General features: G+C 38.0%; 1 protein-coding gene across 2 annotated transcripts in view; it reads left to right on the top strand.

Annotated features, from left to right (window-relative positions):
* The window catches only part of MACC1 (MET transcriptional regulator MACC1), a 30,957-nt gene extending 9,403 nt beyond the window's left edge, over positions 1–21,554 (top strand). Inside the window, exons 2-5 of one of the 2 annotated variants that reach the window (XM_057371605.1) lie at positions 10,017–10,131; positions 12,243–14,281; positions 16,616–16,804; positions 21,099–21,554. In XM_057371605.1, coding sequence (XP_057227588.1) covers positions 10,017–10,131; positions 12,243–14,281; positions 16,616–16,804; positions 21,099–21,314 — 2,559 coding nt within the window. In that variant the 3' untranslated portion in view covers positions 21,315–21,554. The remainder of the gene's footprint in view (positions 1–10,016; positions 10,132–12,242; positions 14,282–16,615; positions 16,805–21,098) is intronic. The other variant, XM_057371607.1, reaches the window with a different exon arrangement.
* The last annotated feature ends 201 nt before the right edge of the window (positions 21,555–21,755 follow it).

The following is a 21,755-nucleotide window of genomic DNA, read 5'->3' on the forward strand; positions in this document are numbered from 1 at the left end:
AATCAACAGCATTTCAGAAACATTTTCCTGGAGATTTTCTGCAGGGATGTCTGAGASGTACTCTTTGGGAATTTGATAAGTTTGCTTTCAGTATGACTTTCCAAGAATTTGTAACTGCATCTCTTCAGACATTGCTTTTATTTCAGGATGTCAGCTGGTTTTTTGGGGACAAATTAATCTTTTCCTGCAAGTAAGCTATTTTTTGTATGTAAAASGATGAAATTTGTGATAATTTAGGGGTTGGTTTGGGKTTTTTTTTGCCCTTTGACATGTGATTGGAGTAGAGAGTCTTCCCTATTATAGAGCTTGAGCCACTGACACCCTCATTTTCTGTCCTGTGCTCATTCCCTACAAATCTCTTGCACAGCTTCATAGGCAGTGAACCTGTGGGGAGATAGGGAAGGAAATAAGAAAGAARGAAGCAACAGCTCCTTTCTCTTTGYACCACTGCCATATTAAATGCAGAGAAGAAAAAACATTAAGTTATTATTAACATTAAGCTTTTCTTCATGGCAAATGATATGGAAAGATGTTATAGAGCTGTGTGGGATAGATTTCTTGCATCGTTAGGCACCCATCAGTGTACAGTGCCAGGTCATCCTGTYCCTGAGCAATTACAAATCTCAGCTGCTTCATCAGATTTTGCCCTCAGTGATGTTGGCTCAGAAAGGAAGAGCAGGAACCAGTGAGAAGGTAGGGTGCCTGTAGCAGCCTGACAGGCAGGGATGTTAGAAAAAGCAAGTTGGAGCTCTGCTGTTGCTTTTGAGGGGAGCAGAGACAATGTGAGATAAAAGTCACCACAGAAATGGTTGGGCTAACGTGGGGACCTTCTTCAGTTTGTTGAGCCAACATGTCACTGAATGATTTTAGAGGTCAGCCGTGTCTGGTGAGAACCTCAGGAATGGCTTCTGTGTCTGAGGTGTTCAGGGAGCCAGGACAAGAGAATATACAGCCTTAAGATGCTTCCAGTGGGTAATACTATCCATCACAATATAATAGTGTGGTTTTCCTGGGTGGGAAAACTGGCTTTCCACTGTGGTACTGAATCTAGGCTAATGGTATTCATCACCAGAAGGAGAACTGCTGCTGAAAAGAGGTGGATATTATGGTGCAGTGGAGAGAATGAAGATGGTTGAAGAATATATGACTGGAGAAAGAGGAGACCTGGAACAATTACCTCTTACATGTCTTGCTTTCACTTCTGAAAAGAGAAAATTGTTGAAGAGTGACTGTAACTGCTGCATAAAAGTGGATGAGATTGAACATGTTAYTCTGCTTGTTGTACCAAACATTAATGGCCAAAATTATAGATACCCTCCTCTAAATAGGTAAGAATAGACGGTTCAATCAATAAGCCTGTAAAGCAGCTAGATTTAAAAACWAAATTTAGACACATAAGGACATGCAATTTGTTGGGAACTTGTTGCCTCAAACCTTCTTGAACTTAGTTGCTCCTTAAGAAGATCCAAAGTGATAGTGTACACAATTTGGAATTTCTTTTTTAAGATAGAATCACTGCCATTTTGGTTCTAAAACTGCCAGAAATATGTGAAGTAGCAGCTTCTCATTTTCACAGGCAGGACTTCTTCCTTTTTCCTCTGAAATATGCAGTCTTCTGTAATTGGAGATGGATTATTAAATAGGACCTGACATTTGTATGGCAATTTTTCTTCCTCTGACTTCATTTTTGTTGCAGGWTCTTTACCATTTTACCAATCTGGCAGTCATATTATTTCAGAGAATGTATTAAGTTAACAGTGCTATCAAAAATAGTAGTTAAGAGTACWGTTCAGAGACTCAAATGTCCATTGGTAGAGAAACTATCCATTTAAACATGCATCCCATTTGATAGAAATAACTAGGCCTTTTCTTGTCAAGAGCATGTGTGATTGTTATGTAAAGAGAGAGTGCAGTATAATGAGAGGTGCTGTTTTTGGCTTTTAGAGAACAAAATGCATTTTTATTAACTCCCCTCCCTTCTTCCCTTCAAAATTACATTGTCAAAAATAACTTTAAAATATTGGCAGGTGTAGCTTAACGGACAGCTCAGACTATTATTAATAACACAGGCACAAATGTTTTAAATGCAATGATGTCATTTCTAGAGGAAAGATCCAACCAAACTTTGGGAACTGTAATTGCCATAAAAAGCAACAAAGGAAAAGTTCACTTTCTGCAGTGTATCTTGGAAGTTGTCTCTGTGATTAAGACTCCCTCTCTGATAYTCTTTTTGCCATGTTCCTAAAATGCCAAGGATTATTAAACAAGCACTTCAGTCAAAACAGATCAATACACAAAAAATAGGTAACAGTCTTTCCTTGTGAATATTATTGCAATCCATCAAACATACTCTTTGTGCTGGTACATGTTCCCTGTGTCTGTTATGTGGTCAGTCAAGTAGAGCAAAATGTAATTTGTGGATGCACTGAAGAATAATTATGCTTGCAGTTATTAACTCTCTGAACTAGCCTCTAATTACAACCAGAGTAATCCTTACCAAATGGATTTACTTTCTTCTACTATATTTAATGTAATTATTTTYCCCAAACAGGTAGTTGCCTGTTTTATTAATTTTTTTTAATGTTGAGCCGACCATGTGTCACCCGTTTTCCATTGTTTCTGCCATCTCAGTATTGATCTCCCTTTGTATTTCCCAAGAGAAATGGAACAAGTGATTGACATGTTTCCCCCCTGTTCACCATGTCATTCTAGCCCTACACAACTGGGGCATCTTTCTTACTAATTTTTATGTTTTGAAAACTTGTCTGAAATAGTGTAAAGCTTGCAAAGCAAATTCTCCATGTGTTAACTCACTTTTCATTTGGTATGTGCGTGGGTATTTYTTTGTCCCCCTCCAAGTTAACCAACATCAAAAAAAAGTGGTTCCCTATAAAAATGTCCACCTGACAGTACAGGCTTTCTGACATGTTTTTTTGCTTTGTGTTGAGGCAGAATTATGGAAAGAAACTTTTCTAGTACCTTATCAAAGAATAAGCATATTGCAGTGTCCCCCTGCATCCTTCTCTGGACACTCACCTCAGTTTGCTGAAACCAGAACACCAGAAGCCTAAAGACACTTTTATATGCCTGGATATCAGGTTCAATTTCCTTCAAGGTTCTCATTGCATATTTTGCTAATGCATCTTTAATCTACACCTGTCCAAAATGAAGTGTTGCTATCCAGSCAGCACACTGACAGACAATTTACTTCCACAGTTGGATGTTCAAGATTGGATCCTGACATAGTGTCAGCCAGGTCACTTTGTCATAACATTCTTAGCCTGACATGGCAGAAAAAAACATCCTACATATTTGCAAAATATCCAGATGATTTAGGTGCTCAGAATCTGTTGTTAATATTAATCACAATAACAATTTCAAGACCTTTAAGAGCTGTGAGCAACTAAAACACTGGTCTTTCTCTGTAGGTGGTTTCCTTGATGTATTCTGCTTTACTCTGACGCTGGGAAGAAAGCACAGCTCTTGCAGGATTTTTTTTATCACATCACTGGGCCAGATGAGATGCTTAAACATTGCAAGTCATGAGAGATTTCTTCCCTGCCTGTGCTCAGCCCTTAAATTTAAAAGTAATTATTTCTATGAAACATGTAACTCAGAAGTGCTCRATTGCCAGTTTCTGTGGAAGAACTGAAGAACTGCTTCACTGCTTGACCTGGGTTTGATTGTCTTGAAAACAGATCCTTTGCTTGCATTCTGGGTGGAAATTTGTGCTATTTWCTATATATAGCTGAAAAAGCTGGAAGAGCTTTCYAGAATCAAGTCTTTGGGACAGAGAAARCTTTTTTTTCCCTTATTTTTTTTTYCTTTTTGGTCGTGTCCCAGTGACTCTGAGGCACACAAAGGATTTCTGCTTATGCTACCACTACTTCTRTCCCCCACCACAGCTTCCTGCCCTCAAAGACCACAGCTCATATCTCTCCTGCTCACAGCTGACTCGTGGCATGTGCAGACTCCTCCCTTTCCCAGGGAAGGACATAATAAATCTATGCAGGCTTGGGATTGCTCTCTAAGCCAAGCTCGTAGGCAGATGTCTCAACCTTCATCTCCACTTGCCACTGACAGGCAAGCTGCTCAGTTAAAGACCCAGTGTAATTCCTGCATGCAGCCTGGATGTGAGAAAAAGCCTAACTTAGTGGAAAGAGAAGGAGAAATCAGGGTAACRAAATAATGTATAGAGTACTTTGGAGGTATCACATACTGAAATGCTGTGATCACAGCTATAGTTCACGGGGGTATAAATAGCTAACAGAGATTTTGAGATTCCTGGTAGCTCCTGCTTCTCTAGGGTGATGAAAAATGTTGATAGCTGAGGTTTCTGTGTCATCCTAGCAAACATYAAAAGTACCTAAGGATAGGCAGCAGGGCTCTAGTTCACATGCAGAACATGGTACATGCAGGCTTTGCCTTGCTCTGCAATGTTTCATGCATTAATTATGGTGAYACTGAAACCCTGGTGGCACCAAGAAATGGAAATTTTATTTTCTAATCAAACCTCTAAATGAAAGGTGTTCCTTACAGAATACTTTGAGTATCCACTTTAAAGGAATAGATATTGGCTTCAGTCAGTAGGAACCTGTAGTATTGTAATCTCTGTGAAGGAAAAAAAAAAGTGCTTTCATAGAATCTCCAAAAGTGAAAAAAATTTGCTTCTAAAGTATGTACAAGTATACACATTAAGTGAGAATCCAGTGTGATTTTTAACTACTGTTTTTACAGGKGCAAGGATGTAAATCCACAGAAGGATTAGGCTGATAAACTTGCAAAGTTTTCTCTGTTCATCAAAAATAATAAACATTGCAATTTCATAGTGCAGAGTTGGATCCCTTAATTAATTTGCCAGTGACATATTTACTTTCCATTTCCTGTTCTTTAAGAAGTTACTTAGTAAAGTAAGTAGAAGACAACATTTCTTTTTTCCTGAGGCCAGAGGGAAACCATGRAGTATTTCAGAGTGGTAACTAAAACCCAAAAGTTAACAACAAAACTTAACTAGAGTCTTGGAGTTTCTGAAATTTCCCAAATGTAGAGTTCATAATTGAAAATAAATGCTCTACCACTTAAACTTATAACAAGGAGTTTTGGAAGCATAGATGGAATGGAAGGAAGGTTACTTGCCTTGTGGAGGGAGTGTCRATGGTATAGCTATTTTTGCTTGCAGTGTTCTCCAAACAGTCTGCAAAGCAGTCAGTTCCGGGTTGTGCAGAGCTGAGCAGAGGCTTTCAAACCCACCTGCAGAATAGYGGAAATCTACTGAGAGGATGACCCACTTCAAATCCCATTTTTGTTGTGCTGAGGGTACCAGCTCTACCCTTTAGCACCAGCTCAGTGCAGTATTATGAGCAGTGGTTGTGCCAGTTCCAGCAGCCCTGCAGACATATGTTGGATCTGCAGGCAGTCTGAGCCCTGGGTTCAGTGTGAAAGGCTYTGCAGCTCCCACAGTATGATAAATGTTCAGAACATTGAAAAAGTAGGTACCAAACTTGRCAGCTAACAGCAGAGTAAACTACTAGATAAATCTGCAAAATTTTTCTTTCTRTGATTATAGTCGAAATGGCAAGGAATTGGGTCATACTAAATCATTGAGGTTGTTGCTGAGTATAAGCAAATTAGGGCTTGACAGCTCTCAATGCTGAACATTAAAAGTCAGTTTTGTGTCTGTTCAAAGTGAGATGCAGATGCACTTCCTTGACCACCTCTCATGCACCAGGCTAAAAGAAGTCAAAGGCTTCCTCACTTGAGCTGGATRTTCCATTTGCTGTGCTGCCACTGGCTACAGCACCACAGCTCAGCTCTGTGATCACAGATTAGTAACTTGGGTCCAAGCATCCCTCACCAAACTCTGAGCTGCATGAAGCTGTTCCAGGGCACAAGAGCCAAGGGACTGTTAAAAGTGGCCTGTTACTGCAGATAATATTCACTTGGAGGTATGTTAGTGTGCTGAGAATGGGCAGTGTTTTAGGTTTGTTGGTGGTTTTAGGTTTGTTGTTCTTGTGAAACAATCCTTCTTCTCTGTACTGCTGTCTCTTCAGGATTTGTTTTCTTCTCTAAATAATAGAATTTAAATAATTCAGTATATTTAGCATTTGGTTAGAAGAGGAACATTTTTTTTAACATTCTGCTACATTTACATTGCTCCTTTTTTAAAAAAAAGGAGCTTGAAAGTGTAACAACCCAACCTATATCACTAGTGACCCATTTTCCCCCAGATCACCCAAAAATGAGCCTGAGGAATGAGATACATCTCCATCTCCTGTTTCTGTTGCTTGTCCTGTCCCTGCTATGCCCCTCCCATAAACTTTATCCTTGGGATACAAAAGCCATGAAACTTTGTGTATAAGAGCAACACTGTCTTTGTGGAGAACATGTGGAATTCCAYGGGGAGACATGGCCACAGGAGAGCTCTGCTCTTAACAAAACCTGCTTTKGAAGAAGGATTAAGGCAGAATGAAATATAAATTGCTAGTGTTTTGCTTTGGGATGTTGATACTCTAAAAACACAAAGGAATGTGTTCTCTCTTATTTTTGAAGGCAAAGGCAGAGGGAAAGTGTTTGCCTTTGGGCTTTTTTAATTTTCTTTATTACCACTGTTTTAAACACAGCAGGATATGTTTTCTTTTTGGTAGTAAGACTGGGAAAAAAAAAGGTKCACTTGAATTTTGAAAAACCTGGAAGAAATTTCTGGAGGCATTATATGCAGCAAAAATGATGTGTGCCACAAATCTGTCTCCTGACTTCTGTGAAACTGAACTTTCTACCCAAGATTTTCTTCTTACTGTAGGGCATCTAGTGCATTTTCCTTCCTCTGTAACAGTGCTGCCATGTGCCTGCCAGCAGTGCTTGGGGTCCTGAGTTACCTGCTCTTGTGAGTCAAGCAATCCCCAGCAGAGTGCACCTGGCTAACTGTTGTTTGTCCTCATGTAAAAAAATGCCACTGTGTCAGCAGTCACTCAGGTTCACTCACTGGTCACCCCCACAGCTGATCTCTTTCCAGCCTCTTCCCTTCTTCATTCCCTCCTGTCTTCCCACTGTGAGCTGACACGCCATCAGTCAAATAGTTCCTTGCACCATTAAACACTTGTCAGTTGACATCTTTCGTATTCAGTAGCTACAGCAAATGAARATCCCTCCTTTTGAAGCAAAAGGTTTTTATAACTTCCCCTTTCAATGCTGATCAGTATGGCTATATATCCYACATGCATCTACCTCACTTCTCTTGTGAATGACTGTTCTCCAGAATTTGTTCTGTTAAATTCCTAGGATCGTCATATCAAATGTTTAATTTGAGATGCTATTTTATCACAGAAGGTATCTGTGGAAAAGGGCGAGCATTTGGTTTTCTTATTTTTGTAGTCTCACAGAAAGAATCTGGGCTTTAGCCACTCCCAGCATTCAGGTTGGAGCAGAGGTGGGACCCAGCCCTGGTGTCAGATCATGGATCATGTGACGCTGCACAGGAGGCTCATTGCCCAGTACCCAGCGGTGTGTGCACAGCTTGTCCCCAGCATTTCCCACATCCCTTGACATGCTGGCCAAATGTGGTCATCTTTTGCCCAGGAATGTTTATATATCGCCCCTTCTCTCATCCTCATCCTGGCCTGAAGACGTTCCTCAACCACAAGGGCTCCCTCATCATGCTGTCATACYGAGAAATGCTTTTGTGGGGGTGGAGGATTATTTTTGAAAGTGGTTTTCCTTTTCAGTATCTGCCTTTTCTATCTCTATGCCAGGCTAGGAATTCCCAGAGGGACCTTTAAGGAAATGGCTTATTCTATTTGCAGAAGTCCTTAGTGTTTAAGAAACTTCCACATGCAATCTCGTTGTCATGTCTCTGTCAATATAGTCCCACTTGTAGAGACTGTTTTTCTTTCTCTCTTCCTCTCCTCCCTTCTCCATGGGTTTCCTGTTTTAGCCCCTGTACATCTATTTGCACTCTTGTGCTCTTTCTTCATCCTTATTTATTGCCTCCCACTTTATGCAGTTACTGAAGTAAYTGTAGGTGTTTATTTAAAGAACAGTTCTTAAATTCATTTGTGAATTATCAGTAAATTGCCAGTCAGAGATTAGTTCTGGCAACAAGTACACTGGTATTGTAAAAAGAAGACTTTTTTGTAGATTTATTGAGATTTTAGACTATGGATAACTTATGCTGGCGTGATTAAACCTCCACAGTGTATATATAGAAACAAGCGATAAAATCTTGTRTGCTTGTACAATGTGTTCATCTTTCCAACATTTTGAGATGCAGCAGCAGGGCAAAATTTATTTTCTTTGGAGGAGTCTGTATACATTATCAAACATACTGTTGCTGATCAGAAACAGAGGAAACAGTGATATCTTCATGCAGATGTGTAATGTTAGATCTTAGAATCAATGGCATTGGCATTAAGGAGGCATTTTAATTTCCAGTTTTGTTCTGGTGGGGTACTATTAGCAGAAGCCAGAAAGTATTGGCATTGGAGGCTAACTTTACCTGCTAGCTGAAATCAGAACTCCAAAGGCCAAAGAACAGAGATTTCTGCTAACAAAGGAACCTGAAGCCCTCTGAGAAGCYGTGTGACAGTTGAGCTTTTCCTGACCTCAGCCTTGCACCCTGCTTGTGTACAAAATGGGCTCTGAACAGACTGGAGGTACCTCTTGTGGGAAGAGCAAAAAGTACCAATTTACATTTGCAGTGATGAAAAGAGATGTCTAAAACCAAGGAATTGGGTAATGAAAACAGACAGCTGGCTTCTGCTTTCTGTGCAGTAATGTTTGGATATAAGATATGCTTCCTTTTCCCATAGCTCCCCTACTAGAACTGGAACTGAAAATTCCTTTTTCTTAGAGCTGCAGCAAAAACAAGCCCAATCTTTTTTCATTTTAACATGATAAAGTGAGATCTGCTTAGGCTGCAATGTTTGCTGCAGAAGAAKCAGGCTGCAAAATTTCAGATTCCTGAACAAAGCTGGCTATTGTATCCCACGCATGGACCCCAAAATTTTCTGTATCTTTACCTTCTCTTTACCTCCCCCTCCCATGTTTGTTTGTCTCATTTTTTTTTACCCATATATCTATTGGTCATCAACATTTAATTCTCACTACATATAGGATCTGTGAGAGGATTCTGGGAAAGTCACTAAGTGATATCTTGGTTTATAGTACTAAATTGAAGAGTATTCCTGCACAAAATATCTCTAATATTTTATTTCCTCTGTCTTCTGTTTCTGGGATACAGTAATTTCAGCATTTAGGACACAAAACCCTCAACTGAAACTCCTGCAACTCCTCTTTCTTTAGGAGACACGACAAAATTCCTGCTTTCTTCAGCATTAGGCAATGTACCTTGAGAKGCTCATCCTTCTGTTACCTACCTCAAAGGGACTGCATCAAAATGAAACAGAACTTCTTGTAGACAGAGCAAGGAAGAAGAGAGWCCTGAATATCCTCTTCTGGGCTGTTGCTGTGCTGGTGTCGTCCCTAAGGAAGAGCACTTTAAGTCATTCTGGGAACGACTAAAAGGAAATCTGACCTCATCTTCTTTCAGGGAGGAGCATAAGAAGAATAATAAAGCAGCAACGAATGAAAATATATTAATCAGCATGGAAAGCAACAGATCTAGATTTTTCCCTTTAATGATTTTTCTCAAACTTACCTGAAAACAGGAATTACTATGTCTATTTAAAAAAAAAAATAAAAAAATTCAACACCTTCTGAGTGGATTTTATAGTAAAATTGGCTCAGGTTCAATTGCAAGACATTTGATTTTGTGAATTATTGGATTTTACCATGGGCTGGGGTACCATATTGTACTGCAGCTGTAGCATCTGCTGGGTTTGATGCACATTATATAGTAAGAGTCATGCAGGATTGTGATGCTCTTGGGCAGAGTAATAAATTTGCTCATAATTTACTCTATACCTTGACTTTTTCGGAACAAAGTTTTCTAATTTTTCAACAGTTTATCCTTTTTCAAATTGCATACTTGCTTATGTTTTGTATGCTTACCTGTTTTCTAGGAGGAAAGTTCTTCCAGTAGTGGGACAGATTCCCTAAGCAGCGAAGAGATGCCCCGAAGCCGGTCAGAGGGGACTTTGATTGATGTGGATGACCGGACACCTTCAGACAGCTACAGTATGGTTCTTCTGCTATGTTCTGTACTTCTAAACTCTTTATTTATGCAAAACTCTGTGCCAGGCAGCTTGAGAGGAAGATTTGAAATCTTTACCCTTACATTTACAAATGCTACTTAGAGTATGTTTACTGGGGATCAAGATGGGGAAGAGAAGAGAGAGTTCTTAGCCAACCTCGACTAATTTAGGGTTTTAAGCATGAAGGCAGGAATTGCATGAATTTAAACACGAATTTTGAAGTTAGCCCAATTTAAAAACTGCCATCTTGGCAAAGTTGTTTTAATCTCCTTGCTRTTTTAACCCCAAAGCTGAGAAAACATTTTCCTCCATAAGGCATGCATTTTCTTAGCTTCTTGTCCAGTAGCAGACATAACAGCAAGCCTGACACTTGCTGTGTAAGTGGTGGAGCAGGAATTATTTGTTTGCAAACCTGCTGCACCCCACTAATTGTGCTGTTACCTTGGCAAGAGAAAGMGTCTGTCCTAGTGACTCAGGTTCTGACAGTTTTCTGCTCTCAATTTTCCTGTAGAAAAATGCCCTTTAGGATGGGGAAAAACCCAAACAAAACCCTTATGTTTATTGTGGGCTTAATTAATTTATATTTTTAATGGGCAATAATGATCTGACACTAATAGCATTACAGCATTACAGGGAAAGCTTTTGGCCTATGGGCAGAGACAGAAGAAATTTTCAGTGGGTGTACAAAAGAAACTTTCAGTGGGTGTACAAAAGAAACTTTCAGTGGGTGTTTGAGCAGCCTCTGAAGACCCTGATCAAGACAAGGTGTTTGAGGAAAAGGAGGCTGCTCCTGGGCTCAATCCCCTGGCAGCTCACCTGGAAGGCTCTTGTCAAGATGATGGTAAAGCATTGCAAACGGTCAATTCCACCTGGGTTCTTCCAAGATGAGAATTTTCTGGAATGGTGGAAAGACTTCATGGTTTTGGCTTTTTATCACAGTTTGGAAAAGGAAACAAAAAGAGGAGTACTAACATTTAAAAGTGGCTGTCTTTTTTTTTTTTTTTTTTTTTTTTTTGTGGCTGTATGCACTGTCATGTTTGCAATTGAACAACATAAAATAAGCCTGGAAATGGAAGGTACTATGGAAAGTGTAATAATGCCAGCTATGTAAAGGTGAAAAAAAAATAGAAATAATGGATTTTCCCTCTAAAATTTAAACTCTTTGCAAGGATGTATAAAGAAGGGATGGTATAACCTCTATATATAGAAAAAATAATKACAAACTGAATAATAGAAACCCCTAGCCCAAAAATTGCAGATAATCCATTGAAAGAAGGTTGTCTCAATCAACTGTAAAGCAGCTTCTATGAACAATTGTAAATATAAAATGTAACGATGTCTCTTCTTCAGAAAAAATAGATATTACTGCTAATAATGAATACTTTTATTAGAAAATGTTTGTAAATCGTTATCCCTTAAACACCCATATTTGTCTATTTAAATGCGAGTTCAGAAAATTAGTATCCAAACAAACATTTCTCACCAAACTTCAGATTGTACAAGGTCTCATCAATTATATAAATGATTTTTTTCTAATGGAAAGCTAGTATAACAAATTCCACACATGGAGATAAATTGTAAGAGCRCTGTTATCAATTAAATGCACATACACTAGCGTGAAAAAGAATCTTGAATAATGCATTTATCTGTACAGTCTGCAGTGTTTGAAAAATGAAACTGTAGTTGTTTAATCTTTGCAAAGAGATAGACAGAAAGGAAAAAAATCCATGGCATTTTTTAAGAGGCCAAAGACTACTGGAATATAATGGTTTGAACCTTATGGAACTTTATCATACTCAATGTCAATTAATAATCATACCAGTTGATAATGATCAACACCTCAAAGAAGATATTTTGCATCCTYAAACACTAATTTGTTATTCAGCACTAATGTGCTAGCACTCTTTCTATTAAGAAAATTTCTTAATTAAATCAAYATTGATACTTTTTAAAAACCTGAAGGAGAAACACAGAAATAGTCTATGTGTATTTCAGGAGGAAAATTTAGTTTAACAGACTAACAATTGGAAATGAACAGAATGTCTCAAATCTCTGTGTTTTAGGAAATGCTTCTTTTTTTTTTCTTTTAAACAGATATTAATGAGAGTAAACTGGATTTGGATATTGACTGGCCTGGTGTATTCAAACATGCCCAAGCTGTTTCCAAGACTAATCCTTTCTGGAATGAACTGTCAGGCTCCAATCCTTTTGTACATGACATAGCTGCTTCCAACAGAAATGAAAATAATAAAAGTCTTTCGATTCTAAAGGAAAAACCTTATTTGTTCTCTAAACTTTCTAACAATAGGGACTCTTTGGATTCCTCAGGTGATGAGCTAAATATTGATTGTCTCCTAAGAAAGACTTCAACAAGAAGATCTGGACGATCTAAGAGTGTCTCTGACTTCCTGGATATAGTTGATAACCAAAGATTTAATCTTCACAAGACTGCACCCCAAACAACTACAGCTTCAGATATGACATGGCTTCAGAATGACCGTGAAGCCTACAAGATGGCTTGGYTGAGTCACCGACAGCTCACCCGGTCCTGCCTGGATTTGGAAGCCATGAGCCACAGTCCTGGATGGGCACAAACKCAAGCTACAGACATCCATGTGGTTTGTAAACTGAATCATGAAGGAGGTTCGGTACARCTGCCTGACTCAGATATCAACATTCATGTCCCTGTAGGTCATGTATCACCAGGAGAATTCCAAGAAGTTGGTTTGAAGGCTATCCTTAACCCTCCACTGTCATGCAACAATGAGCTGTCCAGCACAGTAAGTCCTCTGATAGAACTCACGCTGAGCAACCTCAACACGAGCAAAGCCATTTTCCTAGAAGTGAAAGTCGCGGCTAAAGTGAAGAATGATCCGCTCAGCCAAGTTATGAGTGACATCGTGTGTTTTTTCAGTCTCAACAAAGAAGGACCTTTTAAAAAGATAGAGAATTGCTACATTTATCAGGATACCATACAAGTGAAGCTAACGGACCTAAGACATGTGATGTACGCAGTGATTGCCGTTCAAGCAAACAAAATCCAGCCTCCTGCAACTAACGTGTGGGACTATGTTCATAGAACAGTCTCAGTTGGAATTTATGGTCCCAAATATATTCATCCATCTTTTACAGCGGTTTTTACAGTCTTTGGTCATAACTACATTCCAGGAAAACTCACGATTTGTGATATAAAAAAAGGGGGGAAAAGTATGCCTCCTGTGGTGTTTCAGCTGTGGGGGAAACACACATTTCTGCTCGAAAAACCACAAGATCTAAACATTTCTTTGATATCCTGTGATCCAGATTTTGAAGTAAAAATGGAAGATCAAAGCAAAAATATTAAAAAGGAGGAGTTGAAAACTGGTGAAATGGTCCGCCAACAATTCCTGTTTTCCATGCTTGGATGTAAGGAGATGCATTTCTTTGTTTTCCTTGTTCAGATTAAAATCTTAAAAAGCAGCCAAGTAACACAGTTCCATGTCACGACTCCTGATCCAGCTCCAAAATTAAGTGGAATTATTAACAGGCCAAAGCGCCTACAAAACCGCAAAGAAATCAAGTCTGCACCATGGCTTTTGATACCAACAATAAAATATCCAAAGTTTCAAGACAAAACTTTGAGTGTCAAGACTTACGGAGTGGCCTTGAAAACTGTGTTACGTCAAAATAAGATTGACTATTTGTTGGAATATTTTAAAGGGGACACTATAGCACTTCTTGGTGAAGATAAAGTTAAAGCCATTGGACAAACTAAAACAAAAGAGTGGTACGTGGGAGTTCTCAGAAGAAAGATTGGTCTTGTACATTGCAAAAACATAAAACTGATATCCAAAGAACAAGCTATGGACACTGCTGATAGTGAGCTAACAACCAAGAATCTTGTTGAACAAATTGCATTGCCATTCAAAAAATTGACCTATATCTACTCAGTAGTTCTGTCTACAGTATCAGAGAGTGTTTATGACTGGAGAGCTTTAGCTGAGGTGTTGGGATACTCACACATGTCTTTGGATGACTTTAATGAGGCACATATCAATAAAGAATCRGAAAGAGTTGCTCATGTTGTGAAGAGGATGAAGCAAGACTGCCATGCTAACAAAAAAAAAAGACTATTTCTTTATGAACTCATTGTTGTAAGTATTGCATGAGCTAATTCGCTTTTTGGAAATGCATTGCCAAGAAATTACTCAGCAGTAGTAAAAGCATGATTCTACATCCTTGAAGGATCTTTATAAACCTGAGCATATTAGTAAAAGTTGTAGACACCAAAAGGTGAAAAACACATCCAAACTCTCGTGAAGAACAATATTTTTATCAATTAATTCTGAACAGCCTTCTGTTAATGCTCCAGAAACTGTGTTCATTTAGTAGGTTGACTAAGATGACTTTTTTGGTTTTTAAATAGCCATGATTGAAATAGTTTTGGTTTTGTCTTGGTAAATTGCTTCCCTGAGCAATTCACATTCCTGTTGCGAACTATTAAGCATATTAACTAACCTCACACTGTGGAAACTCCACTATACTTACATATATCTATATATATGTATTTGTCTATGCTAAGTTGCATGTCTAGCTTAGCGTCATACGTTTAAAAAGGACATCCTGATCCAAATGTTGGGGGCAAGATTTTCTATCCATACCTTACAGCTTCATAATCAATGCTGTAGTGGCCTAAGGAGGATATTGCAAGTATTTCAGTAAGTATTTTCGTGGGCCTCGCTTGTAAGCCATTGGACAACTATGTGACTAAATGCTGCCAAATGTGAATCTRAAGCTTTTTCCTATTACTTTCAGGTAATAAGTTCCACTGTTAACAATCCTCATTTTCTTACTGATCTGTGTACAAATTAATTTGGAGTTCAAGGTCACTTAATACTCTCCTTGGCTCTGACAGAAAAGTTGACCAACCTATTAAAAGACAGAAGATAATTAAATTAATGACATGAAAATAAAGTGTTACAAAAAAGGATGTTTAAAAAATCACACTGTAACTCTTCATCTAAAGCCTTTTGAATATCCTGAGCTGTAAACCTCAACTGTTTTCTGCTCATAACTAGTCTATCACGTTTGAAACATTGACAGGAATTTCAGCAGGATTCAGAAAGTCTGTTATATCTCTGTACAAAAAGGAGAGGGGAATCTAAAGGTGAAAATTATCCAAACTTTTAACTGAATACAGCGAAACAGAGTTAATTACAGAATAGGCAAAAAGCGGGGCATCATTAGATTAATAGATTTATAGAATCATAGAACGGCTTGGGTTGGAAGGGACCTTAGAGGTCAACTCACTGTCCAACAGTCCTGTCATGGGCAGGACACCTTTCACTAGACCAGGTCAYTCAATGTCCTGTTTTGTGAGATTTATGTGGTTTTGCCAGGAAGTGCCAATGCAGGTCCTCGTCTTGGTAGAGCTAGACATAAATCTAGRTGTCATCGATGTAATTTTGGGGTAGAATTTACAGTTCTTTTAGGAAATCATGGGTTTTTTTTGTGTGTTTTATAGGGCTCTTGCTTATCACAGCAAATGTAAACTGAACAACTTTGTCTCCAATTTGGGAGAATCTGGTACAGTACAGTATAGTGAGTAAGCACTCACTACTGCTCTTACTAAAGTTCTGTTGTTTGCTATGAGGATTTTTATGGTTAAATACTTTCAAACTAAATCACACAGTTGTCTAATTTCTGCAGAAATGCTYGATATTTCAGTAACAATCAGTATCTAAAAACAAGGAAAATTTCTATCTTTTGCTCTTGATCTTTCTCTGAAAACTTCAGCATTTTCAGTGGAATATTTTGGTGTTAATTTGAGAAGAATAAAAATACCCCAACACTTATTTTTCTCATTAGCTCTTGTCCAAACAAATATAGAAAGAGGAATGCAACACATCTRCATTTCAAAGTTTTATTCCTTCAACTGTTTTGACTGTGATCAAATGATCATTTGGCAAGGAGGAAGGAAAGATTTTATGTTTGCATTTCTGCTTAATGGTCAGCAAATTATTAGTTCTGTGAGAGGAGTAAATCAAAAGATGCTGGCYAATGTGATCAATGATTTTCCAAATAAAGCCTTAGACGACGGACCACACCTTAGTATAATAGTGTTCTAACTTAATTTTCAAGTATCATGTCATACTTCTAAGAAGTTAATTTTTTTTTGTCCCAAATATTTTTGTTGGATAAGCATGTTTTTCTTTCAGGATCTATAAGCTTGGCAGGATCCATTTGACAGTGGAATGYTGAAGCAGCTGAATGCCAGCTTGATTTTTTTCTTGAGCTCGTGGGCAGTTTTCCTCTAGAACTGTTGGCAACACCATTTTGTAGAGAAAAAGTACCTATTTACAAGAACACAAAATTTTTAAAGTCTTCCTGTTTGCGTAGAAATGCAGAATTGTGGTATCAAATTAAATTAAAATGTTTTCTTTTTGTAATTACTGGTGAAGGATCACTAATGAAAATCATTGTTKCAGGCACTTTTGAAAATAGATTGCCAGGGATTAGTGGCCCGTCTTACCCAGGACACCGTCATTCTGACTTCAGCTGTCAAGCTTGGCAAAAGCTGGCGGGAGCTTGCGGAGAAGTTGGCCCGGCTCACAAAGCAGCAAATTGAGGCGTACGAGGTGCCCCACCAAGGGAAAAATGGAGYAGTAGCTCTGGAGGTAGGGTCTGGTACAACAGCACATGCACTTTTGCTCCTCTGCTCCAACCAGCCAGGGACATTTCTTCTTCCTTGYTGCGCATGCTTCTTTCCTTTTGCACTTTCCAGTGAAGGTCTCAGCCCCTGTCTTGAGCTTCAGGGCCACGTTCAATCCTTTTTTATTGTCCCATCCACTTGTTAACCTTACTCACTCCTCTGCTGTCATTTCAGACACAGACCACTGAGTCCTTGYAGGAGCCTTCTAATCACATCCACTACAGCTTTTGCTCTTTACACAAAAAGGAAATATTATCATTAATATTTTCTGTGCCAGTGTAATAGTTATCATTTAGCTTAAGTGGCATGAGAAGAGGTTGGAAGCCTTGACACCCTTCTCTTGTATGAATGTGGCAAATCTATGCTTAAAGTTTATTGTTTGTAGGTAGATCATGATTTTTTTTTTCTTTGTAAAGAGTTTTCTTATACAGAAGTAAATTTATCCTCTCAGATGTGTTTTAGTGCATGCTCATCTAAGGAGCAATTTAAGTGCCTAATTAGATCTTTAGAGCCACTTGAGGTGCCCAGAGGTACTCATGGCGCCCATGAAATGTCAGACGTGTCACATGACTTTCTTTTCTACAGAAAGAATTACCGACCTCGAACGTAGAATTATATATACTTGAACAACACACAACTCTGCTGGTCCCCATGTTATTTGGAAATGTATCCCCTTTGCTAACAGACAGCAGAAATAAAACAATCTGATAACAATTTTTTCCAGCATCATACCTATATATTTTATATATTAAGAAAATTTAAAAAGAAACATTTACTTTGCTTGAAATGGATTTTGATKTTTCGTGAAGCCTATCTTCTACCTCATACACCTAGTCATTTGTTTTCAAGAGTTTTCTGTGTTATTTTTATGAAAAAACACCCACAAAATTCTCTGCCTTTCAGTAAAAGTGTCTGCTGCCAAAACATAGTACAGTCAAATTTATCATATAGAAGCCTGTAATACAGTACACTATTTTTTTAGAGAACATTCAAAAAGCAATCAAAAATCAGAATTTTGCTGTATTTCTTTGTCATTTCTCAAGGATTATGTTGGGCCCATGGAGAATTTATTGGTTTTGTGTGAGCTTTTTTATTGTKCTTGTCTGCATGGGTATGAGTTCAAAGCACACCAGATTTCTAGCACTGGTGTCTCACCTAACCACTTGGTACCCTCAATGTCCTGTGAATCTAACCTTAAATTTCAGTACTTTCYAGTAAATATCAGTGATTCCTTCTGACCTCTAAACCTTCCTATTTATAATAGTTGTTGACGTTAAAACTGGAAACTTGGCAAAATTGGGGGAGGGTAATAAGTTTTGACTAGGTATTGAGAATTGTATGAAAATATTAACTAATTCATTCCCCACCAAGAATTGTTCCACCATGAGGAGGACTGATTGGTTGAAAAATGTTTCTACATTTAATTTTTTTTTTTTTTGGTGGGAGAAATCATCTCACAGATGATCACAGAAGCAACTTGAAGTATATGCAATTGGTGCGTAGATTATGAAGCATTTGTCATCAGTAAATTCCAAATTACTTTAGAGTGGAGAGTGGGAACAGAAGGAAAACTCATGCACTCAGCTGAAGGGAGGCTGGAGACCAGGATGCTGCAGTGCTTTGTAATTTTGCCTGAAAATTTGGTTTAATGCAATTCAGGAACATTGAGTGCAATTCAGTTCGTCCGTTGAATTGGAGTGGATGTGGAGAACCTGCCTTAGAACCACTGCCATGTTTGCAGTGCTACTTCAATGTGATGAGTGTATAGATTATTGCTGAGTTAATTGTGCATCAGTGGTGACCAGTTTGCAAAGCTTTTGAACCCTATCTTCTTTTTCTTCTTTCTTTTCTTTTGTCTCTCATAAAATAATAATAATAAAAAAAAATCAATTGTGTTAGATTAGAGGGAACAGAGGTTCAATTTGAGGATATTTCAGCCAATTGTCTTGTTACAATGTCAGACTGACCTTCAGCATAAGTCAAAGCACAGCATCTTTTCACTGTTTTTCCACATTCTAGTGATGCCAGAAGGCTGTACCCCAATTCTTTAAWTATCCTGGTCTAACAAGAATGTAAGAAAAGGAAGAAAGAGACTCATAAAAAGCATAGCCAGCAGCAGAACTTCAGGAAATACCAGCCTCTCTTGCTGGAAATGCCAGCTTCTCTTGTTTGACTATCAAGCTAAAAATAGGAATATAGAAACTTTCTGGTCTCGGCAATAATACAACAGTGGTGACCTGTTTTAGTTCATTAAAATATATTGTAATAGCCAATATTTGCAACAGTATATAAAAAAATATTTTCAACTTAGTCTCTCTAAARAGGAAAGGAAATAATTCATCAATCTCCTTCTTCCCACCTACCACCAATGGACTTTTCTCCTTTTTTAATCTTATGATTATGACTTAATTCAGACTTGCTTAAATGAAAAAGTAGGCACCATTAATTTGGATAAATGACCCTACCTTTCTCTTCTATAGACCTAAAATGAGAAACTTCACTGAAAGTATAGGCAATTTTTTATCRCCTAAAATCAAGGTAGAAAGTAGACTAATCAGACTGCAAAGCATGAAGAATGTTATGCTACTGGGCATATAAGTTTAATTTGTTTTTACCATTTGGGTATGGCAGCAGGAGTTGAGGGAAATGTTTACAGAAATGATGATAGAATCAGTTTTGGGTAAGCTGAAAGATGTTAGCCCAAATGTGGACAGAAGTTCAGAACTATGAGCAAAGAAATTCTCCTCCTAATCCGCTCTTTCAGGGATCAAATAAATAAACCTTAAATAAAGGAAGTAAAGCTTTATGTTGTGTACTTTTTTCAAATTAATAAGCTTATATTCAGGAAGTAGCCAATTTCCTTCAGAATTATCCATCAGAACAATAAAAACYGATTTTTTCCCAATAAAAGAGGAAAAGATGCTAAATAAATCTCAACATCCTGATCACTTTTGTGTATATATATAAAAATGTGCACTCATCAGTCCCTAAATATTTATTGTTACGTGTAATATGTACGTAYTATTGTGCGTATGTTAAAGCAGTGAATGACAGAACCTTCTAGGAGAGTCATGGGTTTCTTTGTGGATTTGTGTATCATCCCTGCAGTTGTTAACTCAATTGCTGTTTGCAAAACCTTTATTGCCAATGAGGAGAGGGAAACTAGTAAGCTGATTGCCCAAGTAACATTTGGAAAAGCGGCAGCTGGCAAAAAGATTATTTTGTTTGTTAACTGAGCAAATTTACTCAGCAATTTGAAGAATGCAAATCCAGCTTGGTATCTGAATCATGCTGCTATAACTTAATTAGTGTCATTCGACCAATGACAAATTACACCTGCTAAGGATCTGCTCCATTTGCCTGGCATAAGCCAAAGAAATTATAGAAAAAAAAAAAAAAAAAAAAAAAAAAAAAAAAAAAAAAAAAAAAAAAAAAAAGGCGCACTGGCAACCTATTATTTAATTTCCTTTGTTTCTTGCATGCCCTGATTAAAAAAAAAGTCTTTTAATTAATAGTGATTATGATGAAGTCTCCTTAATTAATGACAAATTAACTAAGGGGATGTCATTCTGCTCCCCATCCTTTTTTTCAGCTCAAGGGGACGGATACCCAGAGAAGAAGGGGTCTTGCTATTAAAGCCTCAGACAARGAAGGCATAAAGACCTCAACCTTTCTCCCATCCTTTGTCACTATAATGCCCCCTKTATGGAATAAAGGTTGGAGATTCTCCTTAGTCCTCCTGCTGTTGCTGAGGTTTTCTAGAGATCTTTCTCATTGTCTTTTACAGCAGTAGCCAGATTATGTTCTTGCTGCTTTATCAGAAAATAGCTCTGAAAGGTAAAAAGAACATTTAAAGTTTCCAGGTTAAGTAGAGGGACAGTGGGATGTTGGTTAATGGTTAAAGCAGAACTCTTGCACTGCAAAAGATGATCAAGGGGAAAATTGTTTTCCTTTCACCCTTGTTCTTTGACTTACACTTTCAGATGAGAATATATTTGGACTTGGCGATAATCATCTGAATGAAGAATTTATCTATTATCTACCTCTCTGAGAATTTGAGAGTTTCATAGAAATAACGTAAATAAGATTACTGGAGTTTTTTTATATCAACATGCCTTTTTTTGATTAAGTATTTCAGCAGGGMTAGGGATTAAACACTTATTTTCTCTTTTCCATGACTTTTCTGCTTTAAGCTATTTATTTCCTTGATAATTATATTTCTGCCACTGAACCTTCATTTTTTTCCCCTTTATTTTCAGATGATGTGGAAACCTGCGTATGACTTTCTCTACACATGGGCTGCCCATTATGGAGACGGTTACAGGGACGTCTTACAAGACCTACACTCAGCCTTGGACAAAATGAAAAACCCAGTGACAAAACAGTGGCGAGAGCTCACTGGAACACTCATTCTTGTGAATTGCATGGAGGTGTTAAGAGCAAGTGCTTTCTCCAAAATGGAGGATGAAGGGTAGATGGYCAAGATATGTTCTACAAAAATCCTTTGGGAAACTGTACTGCTGCCTACAGTGAATTTGTATATATTTGTGTTTCAGGGATGCTTGTGGAGCATGACAGAATGAAGTGTGTTTTAACTGAGTTGATGTTGTGTCTAGCCCTGTGGTTCTCAACTACAGATTGCCAGAGCTTGCTAATGGCTTCTGAGTAAATAAGAAAAGCATGGGGGATTAAACTAATGAGGTCAACAAAAATGACTCAAATTCTATGGGGTATTTTCTAAAAGGAGCTATTTCTGATTGCACTGACTTCTAGGCAGAGACCAGTTTTAAAAAGGGAACTACTCATAGATGAGTTCAGCATGTGGGGGCCTAGGTTTACATTGTTTTTAGTGAAGTATTAAAATCTAAATATTTAATACATTATACTGTTTGGTGCTCAACCCCCTCAACTCTAAG

Source organism: Malurus melanocephalus, unplaced genomic scaffold, assembly GCF_030028575.1.
Source record: "Malurus melanocephalus ecotype Western Australia unplaced genomic scaffold, MMel_1.1 scaffold_150, whole genome shotgun sequence".
NCBI classification, from domain to species: Eukaryota; Metazoa; Chordata; class Aves; order Passeriformes; family Maluridae; genus Malurus; species Malurus melanocephalus.